We start from the raw sequence: 22823 nt of genomic DNA, 5'->3' as shown, positions 1-22823 counted from the left end.
TTTCTCAGCCCCTCATTGGTTGTCTCCCGTCACGTGGTCGAAACCGAGCCTCGTGATTGGTTACTCGCCGTCACGTGATCAGAATGCAGACCTGTGATTAGTCGGTTTTATTGTGGTGTTAAACGTGGCGTTGCAAGTAGGAAGATCGGGTTTCACCTCTGTTACCAGCCGTACACTAACTAAAGGGAGAGAGGGTCTGTGGACATTTTCTGTGGGAAGTCTGTCAAAGGGAGTGAAGTAGCCAATATTGTTGATAGTTTGGTAAATGGTAACTTTTAGTCTAAAATATTCCCACCGAACTTACGAAGATGGGGCTTACAAGGACCGTATAATAATGATCTGGAAGCCCGGGGTTCTTAGAACAGACTAATGTACTAAAACTGAAGAATACTCTACTCATAGTTCAAATTGGGGAGATGTGGTGAGTCTCAATGTAACTCAGACAATTTATGTAAGATGTATCCACTTGTCTAGAAACTCTAAATATATTATTTAAACTCGTGTACAGCTTTCTTTTTTTTTCTTGGTGAACTCCTCCGAACTCGTGGCCGGGGCAGCCAAGTTTGAAATAAGTTTTGAGCATGGCAACGAATGTGGACAAGGTAGACGAGAAAAAGATTTCGTGACATCGGTTGCATGCAACATTATTACAATAATTCTAAACTTGGCCACCTCCGACATCAGTGTGGACAGGATAGCAAAGAAAAATTAAGTGTTTTAGAAAACTTCAAACCTGAATTCAGCACTCTCGTAACCAACTTGTCTCACCAACATTTAATTTCATCAAGACTAGTAAACACTGACCAAATCTCCTGACCTGGCTAGATGGAGCGACTATTTTTCTAACTTTGTCGAGGAAATTGATAAAATTTAAATATCCTAATCTAGTCTGTGCCTTGTCAAAAAGGGACAGCTGAGCATTTTTCTGAGCATAATCCAACTTAGATGTAAATTATTAGATAAATAAATAATAGCTTCATGGTGAGTATGTAACATTTACAATGAGTTACTAAATTTCCTAAATGGCACAGTAAATGGTCTTGTTAAAATTTAACCGTATTTCCAGTATAGTACGAACATTTACTACAGGATAAACATGTTTCCTTTACCAACAACCTCTATATTGAATATCACAGAATTTAACATATAATTACATATTATAGGAACCTGGTCGTCGATCAAATCTGGGGCATCGCCATTTTCTACTTATTCGAGAAATTTTCTAAAATTGATGGCGAAAATGGTAATGACGCACAGAACAATCAAATGTCAAAAATTTAACTTTTGTCAAAGGAATAAAAGTTTTGAGTTGGTCAGTACGTACCGGAACGTCGGTTTAACCATTCCCTCCCCCGTGCGTCAGCTGTGAAAGACCTCGTGTCAACGTTGGCAATTTGTTAAAACCATTGTAAAACAAGCTCATTTGATTTTAACTTCCACAACCTGAATAATATCGACTTTGTATCAAGTTCACTGATCAACTTACTAAATGATTGTTAGATTGTCAACCAGTGATTGGTCAAGAGACTGTAAGTGTAAACCAGGCCAATGATGGGTCAGGAGACTGTAAACCAGGCCAGTGATTGGTCAGGAGACTGTAAACCAGGCCAGTGATTGGTCAAGAGACTGTAAACCAGGCCAGTGATTGGTCAAGAGACTGTAAACCAGGCCAGTGATTGGTCAAGAGACTGTAAACCAGGCCAGTAATTGGTCAAGAGACTGTAAACCAGGCCAGTAATTGGTCAAGAGACTGTAAACCAGGCCATTGATTGGTCAAGAGACTGTAAACCAGGCCAGTGATTGGTCAGGAGACTGTAAACCAGGCCAGTGATTGGTCAAGAGACTGTAAACCAGACCAGTGATTGGTCAAGAGACTGTAAACCAGGCCAGTGATTGGTCAAGAGACTGTAAACCAGGCCAGTGATTGGTCAAGAGACTGTAAACCAGGCCAGTGATTGGTCAAGAGACTGTTAACCAGGCCAGTGATTGGTCAAGAGACTGTGAACCAGGCCAGTGATTGGTCAAGAGACTGTAAACCAGGCCATTGATTGGTCAAGAGACTGTAAACCAGGCCATTGATTGGTCAAGAGACTGTAAACCAGGCCAGTGATTGGTCAAGAGACTGTAAACCAGGCCAGTGATTGGTCAAGAGACTGTAAACCAGGCCAGTGATTGGTCAAGAGACTGTAAACCAGGCCAGTGATTGGTCAAGAGACTGTAAACCAGGCCAGTGATTGGTCAAGAGACTGTAAACCAGGCCAGTGATTGGTCAAGAGACTGTAAACCAGGCCTGTGATTGGTCAGCTCACTCCCAGACTCTACCTGTTAGATAATGTATGTGCACTAAAATATCTCCCAGCGGTAGGAAATGCTAGAAATGCTGCATATTTTACGCAAATTTCTCCGTCAGCCGCCATTGGTCGGTGTCCGTCCTCTTCGCTCTTCTGATTGGCCCACCGCAGTCACATGACCTAAATACCACCCTGTGATTGATCAATGTGGGAGTGTAAGTTTATGTGTGAACCACGTGGCAGGGAGATGAGGTAGAAATTGCAATTAAGCGTGGTTGAAGCGAGCGGTGGGATGTGCGTCAAGCTGACAGCAGATAAGCCTGCTCTCTGTCTTATACTGCCATATTAACACCCAGCTTGGCTAATGAACAGGCCACGTGACTCAAACTGACCAAACAGAGAGCGCTCATCCTGTCACATGGTATCGTCACGCTAAAGAACTGCTGACCCGAAATTTCCCGGTCTTACGCTAAAATTGTTGGACAAATATTTGTTACGCGCTCATTGGACAAAGGCCGGTTTTGCGGTTCAATAATTATCATTATGTTTTGTGAAATAAGGTTGTGACGTGATGTGATTGTGACGTCACGTGATGAGATTATGACGTCACGTGATGAAGTTGTGACGTCACGACGTTTTTCTGCTACTAATTATCACCTCGATATGTTGTTCGACCAAAATTTATGTAAATATGTGCGACGTCTAGACTTATTGCACCATTAATGTGCGTATAACTTGACCAGCTTGGCTGTGTGTTGGATGGGATATGTAGATTTTAACGCCTCTAAAATGAGCAGGTCTCTAAAGCCTAAAGGAACCATTAAAACCATGAAAGTCTTATTTCACGTATTACTATTCGTATCATTCAAGCGTGAAAACATATCACTGCTATGACACTTTTCAGATTTATGGTAATACTGTAATATCATTAAGAGGTCCGAGGATACATAATCGCTCTAATATCAGTAAATGATACGACTTGCAGTGGCTGCGATGTGGAAATAGTTTTAAGAGTATTTGTCAAGCACTCCTGCAGAGTTGCACGCCTACTCTGCATGCAAATTTAAACCTCTACAGATCCCCTCAGACAATTGCGACTGAGCTACGTGCTGGGTGGACACTGTTTGAGTTAAAAAATCAAGTCACTGGACAAAATATCACTACTATTCAATATTCATCCACATTCATGTACCTTAGTCTAAGAATGTGTATTATGCTGTGTACTAAAATTTTAGTACACTTGTAATCGGTATTTAACCGACTAGTCGTATAGTTTGGGAACCTTTAAACGGTGCTCGGTTATTCCTAGCTAAATCAGTAAATTTGCAGTTACGGAAATACGGACAATTTTAGAAATCACGCTCTATGCATGAATTTCTTTGCCGATAAAAGGCTGATTACATAAATTTAAGGTAATTGTTATCTTGTTTTTAAATATTCAAACAATTAATGACCTCTAAATTAATGACCTGTACCATTTTCAGCTCACGTGTGGTACGATATGAAGATTCTTAAGGGAGACACTGTTCCTGGAAAGAAAGACAGAGAATTTGATATTGTAAGTAGAACACGTCACGTACAATTTCTTTAACGGGTGATACTCGTAAAATATCTGTTCCATATATTGGACCGTCGACGAGTCCAACTCGGCGCGCGTCCTGGTAGGTTGTAAACCTACAAACAATTTCTAAGTGAATAGTCACATTACGTTATATTATCTGTGCATGTCATAACTGAATTTAGATGATCACGTACGTTATGTACGTGTTGTGTTCTGCTGTCTACGAGTGGTCACTATTCATGAAAAACCGCTTATTAACCGTCCAATTAACTCTCAATTACCTCCCAGAATGAACCAACCTGCGCTGGCCTGATCAGGATTGCCTCTCTATGTAACAGAGCTATCTTCCTTTCTGGACAGGACGACAAGGATATCCTCATGAAGTAAGTTTTAAAACCTCCCGGGGCCGGGGGGGGGGGGGGGTTCATTTGAGAAACCGGGGGGAATTTTAGTATTAAACCATTGGGTGATTGAATTAATAGTCTGCATTTTTTTACCGTTCGAATAACGCCTCCGTTTTGGCTGTAATTTTAAGTTAAAACAGCCGCTGATAATCGCGTTATATAACGTCTCTGTTAAAATGTTCTTGTTTCGGAGCCAATATTATATATATATATAATAAGCTTATCACTAAAATTATCTTCCCTAAATATTCTGCATATAATTAAATGAGCTAATTAAGTAAATAAAGATTAAGTAAAGCACGATAGCCGTACCTTTACAATTACCTTTACAATCTTTTAAACACGGAGCAAGATTAGTGATTTACCAGACCAACTGCAATGATGAATAAAAACACTGCATTTATTACTTTTACAGAAATGTATTATAGTGGTTTGAGGTGGGGTAAAATAATAAGATTTATTGAGTCGCTTCTAATATAATATATGTGACGTGCGTGTATTTGTGTGTGACGTGTGTGTATTATGAACATTACTCCTGTCTTGAGTAATCAAGCATTGAGTGGTGGATGACTTAATTGTATACCGTGTGATTAGTTAACTGTTAACAGAGTGTGAGTTACTAACTATAATATTAAGTCATCCGGAACATAATATGTTACCTAATATTAAGCTTATTAAGGTTTATGGGATAGCTAAACTTTTAGATGAGTAGAGGAGTATGTAAAAGAAGAAGACACCATAATGACCATATAAAGTAACGTGTTACCTTACAATGTCATCTTACAAGGTAACTTTGTCAAGAACCGGTTTTAGAACTTCCAACGGATATCAGTAACTTCTTAGCTACATCTGAAATATCATACTTGAAACTTTTTAACTCATATATCATACGGGACCGTGCTGCCAATTGCAATAATAAAGCTGTTTTATCACATAAAATCAGTGAACTGTGGTTTATGAAACAGAAGGCACCTAAAATTCACATGACACTACGCACCGTACTCGATCCCTATCAATAATTCAATAGTGATATGGTTAGAACGTGTGTTAGGGTACACCGCTCGCGCTGGAAGGGATGGGGTCAATAAAGCGTATCTCCTTACAATTCAATCCAACTCTAATTTATTGGAGGGAAACTTCCACCCTAGATAATCTTATCATGTATCAAGGTGGGCATCTGGTTGCTTGGAACACTACGTTATTTCACCAGATGTTTCACTCAATGTCACCTGATGTTCCACCAAATTTCATTTCCACGAAACGTAATGAAAGTCAACTAGAAACTGAATAAATACCCTGTTCCACGTGCTATACGACTCTGGAAACATTTAAAAAAACTTTAAATTTAAAAGTTCGTTAGTACTCTGTCTGTTATTATAGTTTTCTAGTTCATGTTTTCGACCGTACTGATAACACAATTCTAAATGGAAAGCTCGAATAATGCTGAATTAAACAAAATATCGCATCAAACTGGTCCATTTCGCAAGTTCTTCAGTACAATCCTGGGCTTTGTCCTGGTTAAAGTAGCTCATAAAAATGTACATCTCCCTGTTTCTGTGAATATAACAAATATACATCTTTATATTTAATTGCTTCGATAGAGAACTTTATTTACCGCCCATTATTCAACTACTGAGTACCAGATTCCAGATTCAGTGATACGCGCGGTATATATTTTAGACGATTGAGCGCGCGCGAAGCAATCTTTGGTAATAGAAGCCAAATGTCGCTTACATTTTCTATGATTCGGATCGATTAAATTATATTATATTAAGTTTCATGCCGAAGATTCGTAAATTCGAAAACCGATCGGCAATTACGGTGGACTGATCTTATAAATTAGATATAGTGTAACTCATTCCTCATTTTCCCGTATTATACACGGCACACTTATCTGACTGTATCTCCATCAGGAATTGCCAGGGAGACGCGTCCGAGAGCGCTCTTCTAAAGGCTGTTGAGATTGCATGGAATGATGCAGGTACCAACACCAAAGATGTCCGAGAGAAACATAAGAAAGTGATCGAGATTCCTTTCAATTCTACCAACAAATATCAAGTAAGATCAGTAAAATGCTGACCACACACACACACACACAACAATTTGTTGCTTATTTTGCTCAGGCTGTGTTAATTCAAATTGTGATGTGTTGATTTTTCAAAGATATTTAATTATATTTCACCTGTAGGTGTCTGTGCACGAGATGCCCGCTGGTGGTGAACATGAAGATCAACATTTACTTGTAATGAAGGGAGCTCCTGAGAGAATCTTAGACAGATGTACCTCAATCCTTATTGACGGTGAAATTAAAGACATGCCTGCCGACAGGTCAGTTAAATTCGAGGACAGATTTCTGACTGATCAACTCAGTGAGATTTGTCTAAAATCATATCTACGTGATATTTTTGATAGTGTCTGAAGGTGTCTTAAAGTCAATAACTCGCATTGATTCGCCATCAAAGTTAATTACTGCACCCTCAATAACGAAGTTCTTCAATTGCAGCGAAGACCGAGCTAAATTCAACGCTGCATACATGGAACTTGGAGGAATGGGCGAACGTGTGCTTGGATTCTGCCACACTTACCTCGACGCGAAAGAGTACCCCAAAGGATATGCTTTCGACAACGAAAATAGTAATTGTTTTATTTTACAGTCCTCTTTTCTTCAAGAATTCTGACTAGAAGAAAGAGTTATAATGTATACGTTTATTTGACTCAGTAATGTATTTCATATGATTGAAAATCCCATTAACACTCTTTTATTTCAGTTAACTTCCCTCTGGAAGGACTCACATTTGTGGGGCTAATGGCTATGATTGATCCTCCACGTGCTAACGTCCCTGAAGCTGTTGCAAAGTGCAAATCTGCCGGTATCAAAGTTATCATGGTTACTGGTGATCATCCTATCACTGCCGCTGCTATTGCCAAGAACGTCGGTATCATCAGCCCCGAGTCCAAGACTGTTGATGATGTTGCTAAAGATATGGGTAAGCGTGCTTTAGCGATAGGAATGCCGAATGTTCTTTGTGTTAGTTTTTTAGAATTATGATTTTTTGTAACTAGATTTCTGCAAAGGAATTTTAAGTAAGGCTTAGTCAAGTGCATAACAAGCAACAGGAATGTCCTTAGGAATCCCAGTCGAAGAAGTTGATCCTAACCAAGTTAACGCTGCTGTGCTCCACGGCTCCAAACTGAAAGAAATGTCCGCCGAAGAGCTCGACAATCTTCTTGAAAATCATCAGTAAGTTCTTAACATTTTTCAGCTCCGCTGTTTTGTGAAGGCACGTGTATTTCCCATCACTTATTTATGTGCAATCGATCTTAGGGGTCGTTCACATATTACGTTATCAATTTTTGGACAATTTTTTCCCCCCCCCCCCCCCCCGGCCCCCCCCCCCCCCCCCCTCCGTAATCAGTTTTAGCTATTGTGTCAAAATTACACTAGCGTAATAATTTGGAAACCCATACGTAATATGAGAACGACCCCTTATTGCCCAAGTCTCAACCTTCATATAATATATAGGGAGTACGACATGTTAACTGCCTGGAGAAAAGTTTTAGATTATATTTATTTTCAATAGTTAACGGCTGTTGTTTCAGAGAGATTGTGTTCGCCCGAACCTCCCCACAACAGAAGCTGATCATCGTAGAGGCATTCCAGCGTGCAGGCCAGATTGTGGCTGTCACTGGAGATGGTGTTAATGATTCACCTGCTCTCAAGAAAGCTGATATTGGTATTGCTATGGGTATCGCCGGATCTGACGTCTCCAAAGAGGCCGCTGACATGATCTTGCTTGACGACAACTTCGCATCCATCGTCACTGGTGTCGAAGAGGGCCGTCTCATTTTCGATAACTTGAAGAAATCCATCGCTTACACTCTTACCTCGAACATTCCTGAAATATCTCCTTTCCTCTTCTTTATCGTGCTTTCAATTCCTCTTCCTCTAGGTAAGACTTTTTAGTCGATGAGTTTAGATAAGCTGTTTATTCCTGACATACAAATTAGAGAACTGAAAATAAATCTAAAATTTTACCTATCTACTTTTGAAGACTTATTTGAATCCTACCTCTATCCTAGGAACTGTCACTATCCTGTTCATTGATCTGGGAACTGATTTGTGGCCTGCTATATCTCTGGCTTACGAGAAGGCTGAATCTGACATCATGTTGAGGGCACCACGTGACCCTCTCCAGGACAGACTTGTCAACGAAAGGTACATTTTGTTTGCAAAGTTGTCGATGAAGAGATTGGGATTCATTCCTCTGTCATGTCGTAAGGGCTGATATGTTCATTTTATCTCAATAGTCTTAAAATTCAGATATTTTTAAGTCTTTACCTTATCGTCCCTATCCAGGCTGATCTCTGTATCCTATGGTCAAATCGGTATGATCCAAGCTTCAGCTGGGTTCTTCGTCTACTTCGTCATCATGGCTGAGAACGGATTTAGACCATCTAAACTGTTGGGTATCCGTAAAGATTGGGACAATATCCATTACGAATCTGTAGAAGATTCTTACGGTCAAGAATGGGTGAGTTGATAATTAAACTGTCCAGGCTGATTACCTTGCTAGTCGTTGAATTGTCAAGTTTTCGAAGTGCATTATTTTAAGTGGGTTTAACCAGCAATCAAAACTAGAAGGATCCATTGTTTTCATTGTTTTAATTAGACTATCGAAATCTCCAAGTTTTGCACTTGGAGATTTCGATAGTCTACAACAGAAGATATAGCTTATAATTCCTCCCATTCCTCAGTCGTACGCAGACAGGAAGATTCTAGAGTACACCTGTCATTCTGCCTTCTTCGTCAGTATCGTTATCGTACAGTGGGCTGATGTCATCATCTGTAAAACGAGAAAGCTCTCCGTATTCACTCAGGGTACGTGTCCTCATTTTATGTGTTTTTATGTTTTAAACCATCTTGGATTGAAATTAATGAAAGGTCGGGATACTGTCTTCATCAGATCTGTTGAAAAACAGGCGTTAAAAGGGCGAATCCCTTTACTAATACTATACTTTCATAACATACGGTCGCACATTTCCGCACAAATTAACTGGTTTTTAATTGCAGGAATGAACAACTGGGTGCTGAACACGGGAATAATATTCGAGACCTTATTGGCCGCCTTCATGTGCTACACTCCTGGTCTTGATAAAGCTCTTAGAGTATATCCTCTCCTGTTCTGGTGGTGGCTTCCTGCCCTGCCCTTCTCCCTGACTATCTGGTTATACGATGAGGGGAGACGTTGGCTGTTAAGGAAATACCCCGGAGGTAAGTCCATACTGAAAAACTTTCCCCATCACTGCTACTTTTCACTATCATTATATCACTATGATAGTGAATAAAAATATCCAATCCTGGATATTTTTATTCGTTGATGTCCAATCCAAGATCGATTAATCAGATAACTTGACGCAATTTTATATTTCAGGTTGGGTCGAAAAGGAAACCTACTACTAATCGACGACGCTCGTAGAATTGAAATTATAATTCTAGCTGAAAAAGAAACCCTGAACGCTACACCGAGTTTTACGTTCACGATTCTATTTAACAGCAAAAATTTTAAAAATTGTAATTACCAAAACTTACAATCACTACTATCCACAAATTAATTTCAATAGACTGCAATGGATCCGAACAGTTAATGATCTAAATTTTTTCCGGAAATGTATCATACATATTTTTTATTATTGAAACGACAGTCCGTTAGTAAGTTGAAAAAAGAAGGGTCAGTTTCCAAATATGGCGTCGAGTCCTCCTAAATGTTCACGTGCTGTTTTCAAGCGGGGTGATGCTATTAAACTTAGTGCTTAGTTTTAGGCATAGGAGATTTATATTTAATTGTGGCGCAGTGTTATGAATTTGCTTTTGATAAATGTAAAGACTAACTTTCCTAACGTATACGGTTCAAGAACGGTCGGTTAGTGGTAAGGGTTCGGTATTAACTCATCTGATTACAATAGGCAGGATGGTCTTAATCTAAAAACTTACAATGATAAATCAACGGAAATTAATATAAAATTAACATCATACTTGACGATTTACTTCGCTATTCTCGTTAATCTTTACAATATTTCTTTATTTTTCTACTAATTTATTATCGGTAGCTCGTACTATTAAATAAGTTGTTACTGCTAGCAGGAGGGCGGTGTGTCTAATCTACCGTGCACCGCTTCCCCGCCGGCCACAACAGCTGTTTGCTGTTCGAGGATTTGTCTTTGATTGCGATTTCAGTTTGTTAATTTTGTTTCCCATTTGAGATTGTCGCGAGATAGATTTGCAAGGAGTTACCACTAGGAGTTATCTGCCAGGGCCACGCCAAGTATTACAATATATAACGTGATATTATATTGCTATTATATTCAGTAAAAATTGGTGTTTTATTGCTTTCCTTCCGACTGAAACAATTATGGATGAAACCGTTAAAACACAAGTACATCAAATATGAATTATAGTGAGCGTGCTAAATCACTACAAGCTCAAATTTCATAATCTTTCTATTAAACAATTGGAACCAACTTGAATTGATGTATTTTTGGACGCCGATTGCTAATCACCGACACTGACAGTATATAATAGTTTAAATGCTCGTCTGGCAGGTTATTGACGAGAAACTTTTTGATCACGTGACCATAAGGAAGTTCGTTTAAAATTTAATTTCTCATTTGGTCCGGGTTTCGCATAAAGCCCTAATTAAGGTCACATGGTTTTAAATAGTCGAGTGTAGAGTAACTACTTGATAGTCGGATCAAGCTAAATGTTATTGAATTGTGTTTGGCCATTCGAATTACGTTTGTCCTGAAAGAATTAGAACTGTAGCTTCTCAGATGACCGAGATATGAAGCATAACGAGTTTATTCATTACGTGTGATCAGGTGATTGGTTTACCTAATCACGTGACAAGGTGACCCCGTTAAACATTATGGGAATTGTTAAGGGTGCCCAATTAAGGTGTCGTGTCACGGTGTCACATAATGCATAATCACCCAGTCAATTTTGTTAACGAGATACACAAAATGCTTGATAACTTCGTCATTTCTAATCCGTTTTGCCTCATGTTTTCAGATCATATGCAACATTTGATAATCTACCGTCTCTGAAAAAATTAGGCTTTCAGCATGTTCAGAGAAAACAATATAGGTGTTTTAATCTTGAATGGGCGTGGTCTAAAATATTCGAATTTTCAAATTTTGACGACGGAATCCTCGAACCAGTAAGTACAGTATGCCATCTGCAAAGCAACAGCTCTCAAATATAAAACACGGCGGAGGTATAAGACCCAACGTTTGCACACTGACTTTTGGCCCACCCTGTATAACTAATAGTAACTCTACACTCGACTAATTCTATAACCGTCATCTGTGTATTAGAATATTATTATTAGATTTTGATCGAATCTGAGATTAATATGTGATATGATTATGACCGCCAAAAAATCGTAGTTCAAACCGACGTACGTATTACAATAACATGCCGTTGGTCATGATCCATACCATACCATAACAATAATCAATATACGGCTCTGCCATAATCCTAGTTGGGTCTCGGTAAAACCTTGTCTCACGTTGTGGGCCCACCACGCACGAGTGCTCGGCCATATCGTGCATCGTGGCTTTCGCCACTATTATGTATCAAGACTCAGGTGCTGAATTGAAATAACAATGAAGATCTTATTGCGTATGTCATATTAATTGCATATGTACTGAGACAAGTAAAAAACATAAAACCGGCCTATTTTTTTCGTTTTCAAAATTTGCATTTTGGGGACCCCAGGCTAATAATACTAATAGTAATAGTTTGATACATCAACATGTTACGTATCGCGCACGAAAAGTGGCCGTATGCAAATTGCAACGTCAAACGTATGTCAAGTAATAGTAATAATTGTTCATAAAAATAAAATAAAGATTCGGCGGAATGATGCTGGTTGTAGATTTATAACTTGGAGGACTTCGACGCTTCGCAGAGCAACGATCTGGAAGAGTTGATTGACGATGTCAACCCATCGAGATCGTTGCTCTGCGAGGCAGAGCAACGATCGACGATGATTGATTGACGGCGCTTCTCGAAGCGTTGACCATTGTTAATGATCTGGCCCGGCGCGCGCTACTTCGTAGCACTTGCCATCGGGCCATTTCGAGAAGAAAGCGGCGCGCGCTACTTCGAAGAAATTTAGACGAGTAACATCCGTCAACTCGAAGCGGCGAAGTCCTCCAATGGAAGGGTTGACAACGTTAATCAAGTTTATAACCTACCAGGACGCGCCGAGTTGAAACAAATATTTTACTTACTGGGCGGCACTCAGCCTGTCATTCCGCCGAATCTTTTTATGTTTATAAACATAATAGCCTGGGGTCCCCAGGTAAATATTTTACAAGTATCACCCGTTAATGATGCTGGCTGAGCTGTGAGTGCCGCCGGCCATGCAATGATATGAGACCATGCAAACTAAGATTTTTAAAAACTTTTAATACAATGATTGAAACACTTTTTAGTGTCCCACATTCACAATTCTTACTTACTTGAAAAGGTACTTACTTGAAAAGGTCTCCTCCTAGTCGTTGGAGTGGCCTGCACCACAAAGTAACTCCTTTCTCCGGTGTATTAGACCTCTCCAGTGAACCCTGTCTGTAGCTTGTTGTTCTGCATCTTCTATCGTGATGTTATCGACACCTGTGAAGATTGCTGCATCCTCCCGGACACATGACAACCAGTTTTTCCGAGGTCTACCTCTTGACCTTTTACCATGCTTTGGGATCCAGTGCAGAAGATAGTTGGGTATTCTTTCTTCTGGCATCCTCACCACATGGCCAAACCATCGGAGTCTAGCTGCTCGTACGAAAGTATCAACAGGGGCGATGTTAGCCCGCTTAAGTACATCAGCATTAGATACATGATAAAACCATTTTATTTTCAGGATTCTCCTGAGACATCTATGATGGAACACCTCAAATCTTTTCATCTGCGTCTGTGTGGTATTCCATACCTCACTTCCATAAAGCAGTATAGTGAGAACAGCCGATTTGTAAATCCTGATTTTCGTTGGAGTCTTGATGTTGCGACTGTACCATATACTGCTGAGCTGATAGAATGCCCCAGAGGCCTTTTGAATTCGAGCTGAAAGTTCTTTGTCAATTGTTCCATTCGCACTGATGTTGTCTTGAAGTTGTCCCACATTGATTCCAGGTCAACCTCAGGTTCCAAACAGTCAAATTTGTTTCTCAGAACAATATTGTATTCGGAAACAAGTGAATGATCACGCAGATGCTCAATAGCAGGAATCTCAAGCTTACGTTCCTGCTTCTTTTTCACTGACATAAGCTTCATTCTCAGTCGTGCTCTTACCAAATAGTGATCAGACCCAATGTCAGCCCCCCTACAAACTTTTACATTTAGCAAGGAGCCTCCAAACTTTTTACTGATACAGATGTGGTCTATTTGGTTTACAGTACGACCATCAGGTGATCTCCACGTACCTTTATGTATATCCTTTTGCTGAAACATAGTGCCCCCGATGGTAAGTTGGTGGGCAATACAAAAGTCCAACAATCGGGTACCATTGTCATTTGATGAGCTGTGAAGCGAGTGTCCACCAATGACACCTGACATAGAACTGCAGTCCGATGTGACCTTAGCATTAAGATCACCGAGCAGTAATTTTATTACTGGGCCGCGCTCAGCCTGTCATTCCGCCTAATCTCTATTCGGTTGTTTACCAACATTAAAGCCTGGGGTCCTCAGGTAATAATTTTAAATCATGTCGGGGTAGCTCATCGAATGCACTTGACAACTGCTGGTAGGATTCATCCTTATCATTATCTGAAGCCCCCTCAGTTGGCGCATATGCCACAACAACAGAGATGTTCAGGTATTGACTATGCAGCCTTGCACTCAACAAACGGTCAGATATTGGTAGATAGGAAATTAATGAATTTTTAGTCCTCTTTGAAAGGGTAAGACCGACACCTCGCCTTCTTATACCGTCCGTCCTCCCTGAATAAATAAGTAAGGAGCCATTATCCAGTAGCTCTGATCCTGTACCAGGCATATGGGTCTCAGTTATACCCAGCAAGTCCAACTTATACTCAGAGATATTCTCTGATAGCTGGAACAACTGACTTGAACTACTTGTCAGAGATAATACATTCCATGTCCCAAATGTAAGACCTGTTTTAGAATAATTCGCTGGCTGTTTCTTATTAGAGTCGGAGTCCACATGGGTGATCTGTGGAGAAATAAATCTGCTACAATGACGTGTTCTCCCAACACTCATCTGGCCACGGGGGTCCCTTAGGCTTTGCCCCGCCACCTTCATACTGGTATCATCCGTCCTTGCAGAGGGAGCCACACACCGTTTCTTGTTGTTACTTTGTGATGTTTCTGCAGCAAATGTTTAGAGAGGAAAAGTTGCCAGCATCTCGCACCCGGTTTTTTATCGACCTTTGCCTGTCTAGATCCATAGTGTTTTGTTGCACAATTCACGTTATATAATAACTGGCAATACTCTAATTACTCTTTGTTATAATATGTTGTATGGCCCACCACGCACGAGCTATATAGCCTACGCGCGTTTAAAAGAATTTGCCACACACCAATGAATTTGCCACACACCAATGAAGTCAAATTTCAATTTTAAAATATCAAAAGAAAATATTGGAGGACTTCGCCGCTTCGACGCGCCGCGCAAACTAGCATTCTTGCTTCGCATCGTCGATCGTTTCTTTGCTTCGCAGAGCAACGATCTCGATGGGTTGACATCGTCAACCAAAAGAAAATAGAGAATTTCAGGAAAGGCCATGGATGGGGTCGTAAAAACGCGATCTTCACCTCCAAAATCGACTTTTAAAACTTCATACATTTTTTGTATCACGTCTGACGTCATGACCCCCACGGTCGTTTTACTATGGTGAACTTTAACGTTCTTACGATACAGGGGAGCCGTGCAGCGGCGGGTCATACAACGTATGACAAACATGTTCCGTCAAAATAAGTGTTAAATTATAATTAAAACATCCCCCAACCTCCCAGCACCCCCCACATGCACTTAACTTCCCCCTCTTCATTTTGCTTTCTTCTTCTGCAACTGAACTACGAACTCTCGGCTCTCTCGCCCAGAAAACCTTACCACCTGCCGGGCTCGCTAGAGATGATCGATTTTTAAAAGCGCGTTTGTCCTCGCGCGTCATATCAAGTCCATCTTTTCTTTCGCACGCTGCATTTAGCCTAGTAGTCATGACAACCACATTACTTTGCAAAGTTAAAAAGCTGCGATATTTTATTTACAATTTAGCCCAAAATCAAACTTTTCGGTTTAATTCAAAATCTAAGTTGTCCCGAATTTCGCTCCTGGGGAGCTAACTTCAAATTTACGAGACTGAAGACGTTGATTCACAATGTCAATCCTTCCCAGCTCGGCGAGGCCTAGTGGTGTATCTCGCCGATCTACGGAGAAGATGCGCGGCGCGGCCCAGTAGTGCATCGCGCTACAACTGAAGGTTCTATTTATTTTACTTTTGTAGATAGACCCCAGTTGTCATACGTTGTATGACCCGCCGCGCACGAGTGCGCGGCTCCCCTGTATCGTAGAAACTCTACACCATAGTTGATATATGATATAGTGAAACTTAACGGGTGATACTCGTAAAATATCTGTACCGTCGACAAGTCCAACTCGGCGCGCGTCCTGGTAGATTGTAAACATACAAAGTGAAACGACCGTGGGGGTCACGACGTGATACAAAACCCCAGCCGGTAGGGTTTGCTGGAAACCATTTCAGATCGTTGCTTTGCGAAGCAAGAATGCTAGTTTGCGCGGCGTGTCGAAGTCCTCCAAGGAACATTCTTTTATGTTTCATGTATCATTTAGTGGTCAATGGTGTACATGTAGCCTGACGTTTTAATCAATTATCTTGACATAGCAAAATGCAATATTTGATATTCTAATATCTAAGTTAAGCAAATATCTTATACAAAATTTTTAGAATTTCTTCTCATATGAGTTATACATTTTATGATATGACGCGCATGGCACTGTTTCACCTTATATTAATTAATACCTTATATTAATTGACGTCTGACGATGTCAATTCACGGCAGCTCGGCGAGGCCCAGTCTAGTAGCGCATCTCGTTGATTCACGATGTCAATCCTTCGCAGCTCTGAGCTCGGTGAGGCCCAGTAGTGCATCGCGCTACAACGCATCTCACTACATTGTTTTACCTGAATCTTTTCAAGCTTCCTGAACAGGAAACTATACAATATACGTGAGTGGTGAGAGAAGTAAAGTGAGCAATAGACTAGCAAGCTAGGTAAGGCACCGTTATGTGTTTTCTCTGCTGTGGTGTATCAGTGTTTGGTGAATTAGTATTTAGGCCTAGGGATAATAACAAATTTAACAAAATGGTCTAAATGGCTCGGGTTGGTTTTGCTTGTCATACGTTGTATGACCCGCCGCGCACGAAGTGCGCGGCTCCCCCTGTAGCGTCACTATAGTGAAGCGACCGTGGGGGTCACCGCGTGATACAAGGTTTTGCATTCTGAATAATTAATTCTGAATTTGGAGGACTTCGCCGTTTCGACGCGAACTAGCACTTTTGCTTCGCATCGTCGATCGTTGCTTTGCTTTGCAGAGCAACGATCTCGATGGGTTGACATCGTCAATCAAATTCTTAATATAGGGGTTTATTTAGCCTGTCATATATATTATCTTTACAATTACACTGTACACGCGCATTACTGGAAAGTCGCAGTTTATATCTCCGCCAAAAGCAAATCTTTAACATTTAAGCACTCACGCGCATCGATTTAAATTTGGTTTTTAATATATCGCATTGGATCGTTGCGCAATTATTGATTGACGATGTCAATCCGTCGAGATCGTTGCTCTGCATTCTTGCTTCGATGCGAAGCAAGAATGCTAGTTTGCGCGGCGCGTCGAAGTTGGAAGTCCTCCAACGCAATTAGTACTCAAGTAGGGAAAATTGATCGTGCGTGGTTTAACCGCGGCGAAATTCTTGTTACAATACCAAATTTGTCATACCTTTTTGGAATGATCAGTGAGTTTCGCCTGGGTTGTGGGTCCATATTTAATGGTGCGCGGCTTTTGGAGCAAAATTAGGTGTAAAAGTCGCGTAATTTGACGAAATACGTTGATTTTTGTCGTATTATTCTGTCATATCTTCGGTTCTTGAACATGAATCATGCTGAAAATTTGTCAGAACCTTCAATTATACTTAACTACCGAACTTAAATTAGTTGGGAGAGATTGGCCTTGATTAACAATTAAGATGTCTAACAAGAAATGCTGCCGCTTTTCTTTTGTGGATGGCCGCTCAATTTCCCGATCCGTGATGGCGTCGCGTATTTATCATATTCCATACAACCTGGGGACGGCCCAGTCTTTTCTGTTCATATAAACATGCAAATATGGCGAAGTGACATGCCGACTGCCGCCCAGTTAATATAATTCTATATTGAATTTGAAAATCGTGTATACTTCTATACTATGTAACCATATGTTTATTGTTTATGCAACCTGACACGGATCTGTGCAAAATAGTAATACTAACTCAAAATAATAATAATATTCAATTAGTGCCTAGTGGGATCATACGTACATGATAAAATTAATAATGTACTTGCAACTTGGTTGGTTCAGCGCCGCGCGCCAACAATTATATAATTCAGATTATCACGCAAAATAACTTTGCGCAGGTAGTCACGTGGGCGATAACAGTGCTCGCAGGCAGGTACGCGACGGTGGAAAATATCTGGATTTTATTCTTGCATAAAAGCGATAATGCAATTATCGCGTGTTTATCGCCCAATATGCGATTATCGCGTGTTTATCGCCTAACATGCGATTATTGCGCACGATTATCGCCTAACATTGGCGATTATCGCTAAATGCACGATAATCGCCATTAAATAGTGATAATCGCTAAAATCTGCGATGATAATGCAATAGTGAAATGATGAGTTAATTTTGACATACTGTGAGTCATATACTGCATCAACATTCAACACTGCACTGAATCAAAATTATGGTTGAACAGCAATAAAAAATATTATATTTGATATATATATTAAACCTTGTGCCTGACGCCGCGCGCAGCGGATCCTGCATTTTCATTTTGAGTTTGACCCTGGCCTCACAATTACATTTTACAATCAAACTATAACCTTCAAAGGCGAAAGTAAACACAAGCATCAACATTTCATATTTCCAATTTCATTCCTCTTCCCCCTGTTTAACGGACGCAAACGCTATTTACGAAATGACCCCTGGGCCCCTACGACAAACCCGAAACCATAAACATAAACTTCTATTCAATTTGTAATTCGAAAATTATCTCATAATTCCGTTATGGAAATAAATCTTATACATGAATAAGAATCTGAATCAATACATATTGTTCATTCTGTCTGCCGATGGCAATTATATCAATATTATATTCAAATAGTACACGGAGTTCATTACTGCATTTCAAGTTTGACACGCGCGGTGAGCCGCGCACTTTTGTTGGATTTGAACTATACGAAAATCAAATTAAAAAATCGAACACCGCTCATGCTGTTCCTGATATGTGGCAAATAGAACTAGGTACTAGAATTATTTGACTGATTGTCATGACTCTTGATACTTCCTTTAGAACATCAAAGTCGGGACTTTTCTGTGGACAGAGTACGGTAAACTGTGCGAGGAGATAGACTTTGTACTCGCTTGCAATGTGGCAGACGGGTTTCTTCCCAACAGCTACAGCAGTACGACAGACTTTGGAGCCATGATTCTGCGCATCGAACAAGGTAATGTAGATTCATCGATGAATGTATCACTTCATTATTGAAAAATTGGAGGCTTTGCAAACTGATATATAATGAGTTGAAGAAAATAAGTGTGGCACTGTACATTTTAGGTAACCGTGTGGCCTCGAAGTGCAACAGTGGGCCCCTTTCCTCGAAGTATGAGCAATATTTGAGGGGCATCAATGTCACTCCTGAGGCATACCATGGTGTGTCCCTGACCGGCGTGAGAGCAGGATATTTGGTTAAAGCCAATCACACTCAATTTTGGACAGACCACTTCTATAAAAACGAGTAAGTTCTGTGAGATCAGTGCGATTTAACTCATGTTACTAATGGTTGTCGTTTATAGTGAAATAACTACCACTTTTTACTTGTGATTGAAGGCTAAAATTCTGTATTGATAACGAGCTTCTGTGACTGACCGATTCTGTGTTGACAGGAAGATAAGACCACAGGACAAGCTGCACTTTCAGCAACGGCTCCTTGCACTGGATCGCATTAAGTCCTCGTATAGAGATCTCTTAGTTCTCGGTGGCAAAAGTGGGAAAGTGAAGAGTCCCCGTGAGATCGAAACTCTTGTCAAGGCCAGGGACCTCTTCTTGGCAGAGTACCGAAAGTTTGGTCAGTCCACATCGGTGAAGGTATTGTTGTTATCTCTTATAGCTTTACCTGTTGTCTCCAACCCCTAAATAGCCTGGAAGAAAGTTATTTTCATGACATATTTATAAGAAACTCCGGCCCAACCGAACTCTTAAAATTGCAACATCATTTCAACACCACCTCCACCAGATACATCTCCTTGAAGACCACTTTTTGGAGCAGATACAGCTCTGGGGGATGTTTTCTGGATCTTTCAATGAGCAAGGTGGTGAGAGTACTCACTCCCTTTTTAAGAATCACGAACACATGACAAGTAAGAAATAACTTGGGCTTTTAGAATTAATTGAGTTTGAGATCAAATTTTGATTTCCACACGTTGAATAGTAGTGTGTAAGGGGTCGTTCATATATTACTTAACCATCGAAGGCGAGGGGGAGTACATAATATGTGGACGACCACCACTTTAATACAGAAATGTAAGCAACATAAATTTTCAGACCATGTTCGTAATGACGAAGACCGAGTTGTGAAAAAGTGCGAGCTAGCAACACGGAAATACCTGTTGAAAGTGAAATCCAAGCTGTGTGACTGAAATGGGTCAATCATGATGGATTTAGTGTTTGGGACAATCTGCTATATGCCTAAAATTGAAAGATTGTTAATTTGGTGATGCTTCACCCTCTGTTCATATTTTCTACTTGATCAATAATGATATTCGCCACATATTATGTAAAACGCCGCTTATGTTTTGCCATTAAAATTTTTTCGTTATAGTAGTGACTGCGACTGAAACCGCGCATCACGCAAGTTTTTGTCGCCGCGCGAGGGTGATTCAATTTTGTACACTTCGCCATAATTCTCAGAGGATGTAATTTGACGAGTGCGGGACAATTTTGAGCGCAAGGAATCACTTGAATCGAAGATAACGATTGAGCTGACAATTTCTCCGGTAAAAATTAGACCTTAGATAACTGAATTGGGATGACATCGGAAATAACTCTGATGCGAGCAGGAATACACTATGTCATACTCATAGCAGTAATACTTAGACGTGAATATTAATATCCGATGGATCAAATTAGTGTATATGTTATCATTATTATATATATAAAGTGTGCCTCACTGGGGCACCCTTAAGTCACAGTTCCAGCTCGATAGGCCTCGTAACCGGGATGGATAGAGACAAACGAAATACATCATCTCGTCACAAGCAATCAGATCTAAGTTAAACGATAAGGCCAGGACATACTATGAGCATTGAATTAACTGTCAAAATGGTAACCTGAGCCCTAGAGGTGATCACATGCTATAAGCCTAACGGAAAAGTATTCTAAAAATATAAATCTAATCGTTAAGTTAAACACATTTGAAAGCGGCTGTCAGATAATATAAACGGTTCGGGATGATGGCTGTCGAGGTTCGGGCATGACGCGCCCGGCCGCACAATAAGCGGTGACTAGGGAAGTCACAACAAAAAGTCCCCTCTCAGTCTAATCTGAGCTCTCGATATTTTGGAAGAATTCTGGATTCTAGCTAGAAATAGGTAAATTAGTCAACGAACATGAGATGAATCATATATTAACTTAAAGATGAAAACCCGCTAATCAACGTTGACCAAAATTAAATTATGTGGGCTTACAATTGAATCATATAGAGTAACTATTTGATCATTTGACGTAGCCATTTTGTCAACGCAGCATTTTGTCAATTTGTCAACTCTAAATATTCGACTGCTGTTAATCTTTTAACTTTAATTATAAACTTATGTTACCACTGAAAATCTGAAATGGCTCCAGTAGATCTGTAGATGTGGCAGCTAGGTTCTCGTTATATACTGCGATAATCGCAAATTGAGGCGACAATCGCACGATAATCGCATAATGAGGCGATTATCGCACAAGGGGGGGCGATAATCGCAAAATGAGGCGATAACCGCGCGATAATCGCAAAATGAGGCGATAATCGCACAAGGAGTCGATTATCGCGCGATAATCGCGAGGGAGTGCGATTATCGCTGCAAAAATAAAATCTGCGAAATGGCCAACATTTTCCACTGTGTACGGTCGCACGCACACTCGCAAAGCTACCATATAAAAAAAACCTCGATCGCTAACCCTTGTCCTTGACTCTTTTGTGCCTTCGGCACTTTTGAGTCATGGATCGGGAAAAAATAGGTATAAATTCGTTGATAAATCAAATTTTGACCATCGAAATTGCTCAAACTAATTTAGGTTCAGTAGAACATAAGTGTTTACGTAAGCTGACCAAATTTCAACAAAATTGTTATATGGGAAGTATTATAACTTTTTGATTGTTTCCGAAATAATGTACTGGCCGAAATAAGAGCTAAAAAACCATTCAATGGTGAGCGCGCGCGTCTTACGGTCGATGGCGCACGGCCTATTGTAACATATTAACCCTTACCATCATGTTCGTTCAAAAGCCTAAGACAATCATTATACTTTCATAATAGAATCATTATACTTTCATCATTATTTTTTCACAATAACCATATGAGTAGACTACGGTCAATTTGGGTATGTTACTAATTACTACACACAGTCCAAGCAGTTAACAATTGAAACAGTGATAATCACGAAGTCCTATTAAAGTATTACATAGTTATATTTCAACTTAACTGATTATAAAATATAAATACAGATTAAAGCTACAAAAAGCCAAATGTAGAGATCACCAGATGCAGATTGTGGTGGTTCTTAATTTTAGTGTTCAAATGATATTCAGTACCACATCTTTAATCTTTAAATCTTTCACAAGGGAGCGTTCACATATGAAGTCAGCAGCCGAGGGAGGGGGGGGGGGGGGGGGGTTCTGAGCATTGCTGACGTCAGCAAAAATACGCGAATTTTGGCAAAAATTGTTGTTTCAAATCAATTTGATTAAAAATAAAACTTCGCTAATTTCCTTACTATTAGTACTTGACCTGTTGTCAAACTGCTTAAATCAGTCACACACTAATTTCCCTGCCTGCATCCCGCTCACTGTCAGCATTTCTATACCCCTAGCTGACTGACAGGATACTGTATGTATTAAGTAAGGGGGTTAAATGTAAAGAAGGCAGGCAGGGGGGAGGGGGGGGGGTAAATTGGCCAAAATCTTGCTGACGTCATATGCAACGCTTTAGAAATTGAAACCTGTCAT

The 22823-nt window shown here is 40.2% G+C and overlaps 2 protein-coding genes across 2 annotated transcripts in view; both read left to right on the top strand.

Moving 5' to 3' along the window:
- The window catches only part of LOC134821814 (sodium/potassium-transporting ATPase subunit alpha-1-like), a 29596-nt gene extending 18967 nt beyond the window's left edge, over nucleotides 1-10629 (top strand). The window contains 13 exon segments of the mRNA XM_063832601.1: nucleotides 3776-3849; nucleotides 4141-4235; nucleotides 6170-6314; nucleotides 6445-6584; nucleotides 6760-6890; nucleotides 7025-7243; nucleotides 7386-7497; nucleotides 7857-8206; nucleotides 8337-8472; nucleotides 8614-8788; nucleotides 9012-9135; nucleotides 9328-9528; nucleotides 9689-10629. Coding sequence (XP_063688671.1) covers nucleotides 3776-3849; nucleotides 4141-4235; nucleotides 6170-6314; nucleotides 6445-6584; nucleotides 6760-6890; nucleotides 7025-7243; nucleotides 7386-7497; nucleotides 7857-8206; nucleotides 8337-8472; nucleotides 8614-8788; nucleotides 9012-9135; nucleotides 9328-9528; nucleotides 9689-9717 — 1931 coding nt within the window. The 3' untranslated portion in view covers nucleotides 9718-10629.
- Nucleotides 10630-18860: 8231 nt separating this feature from the next.
- Nucleotides 18861-20485, top strand: LOC134822019 (uncharacterized). The gene is made up of 5 exons (XM_063832849.1): nucleotides 18861-19061; nucleotides 19172-19352; nucleotides 19501-19702; nucleotides 19851-19974; nucleotides 20159-20485. Exons 1-5 carry the CDS (start codon nucleotides 19040-19042, stop codon nucleotides 20251-20253), a joined length of 624 nt encoding a protein of 207 aa, XP_063688919.1. The 5' UTR covers nucleotides 18861-19039; the 3' UTR covers nucleotides 20254-20485.
- The last annotated feature ends 2338 nt before the right edge of the window (nucleotides 20486-22823 follow it).

This window comes from Bolinopsis microptera, chromosome 10, assembly GCF_026151205.1.
Source record: "Bolinopsis microptera isolate Bmic1 chromosome 10, MBARI_Bmic_1.0, whole genome shotgun sequence".
NCBI classification, from domain to species: Eukaryota; Metazoa; Ctenophora; class Tentaculata; order Lobata; family Bolinopsidae; genus Bolinopsis; species Bolinopsis microptera.
Note: the sequence above shows the minus strand (reverse complement) of the source record. Positions and strands in the feature narration are given on the sequence as shown.

What these genes read in the sequence shown, in the direction of transcription:
- LOC134822019 (XM_063832849.1), top strand. Translation starts at nt 19,040, where the DNA reads ATGATTCTGCGCATCGAACAAG. An exon ending in GACCACTTCTATAAAAACGA is followed by an intron (nt 19,353 to 19,500) that starts GTAAGTTCTGTG and finishes CTGTGTTGACAG; the next exon opens with GAAGATAAGACCACAGGACA. An exon ending in GAATCACGAACACATGACAA is followed by an intron (nt 19,975 to 20,158) that starts GTAAGAAATAAC and finishes ATAAATTTTCAG; the next exon opens with ACCATGTTCGTAATGACGAA.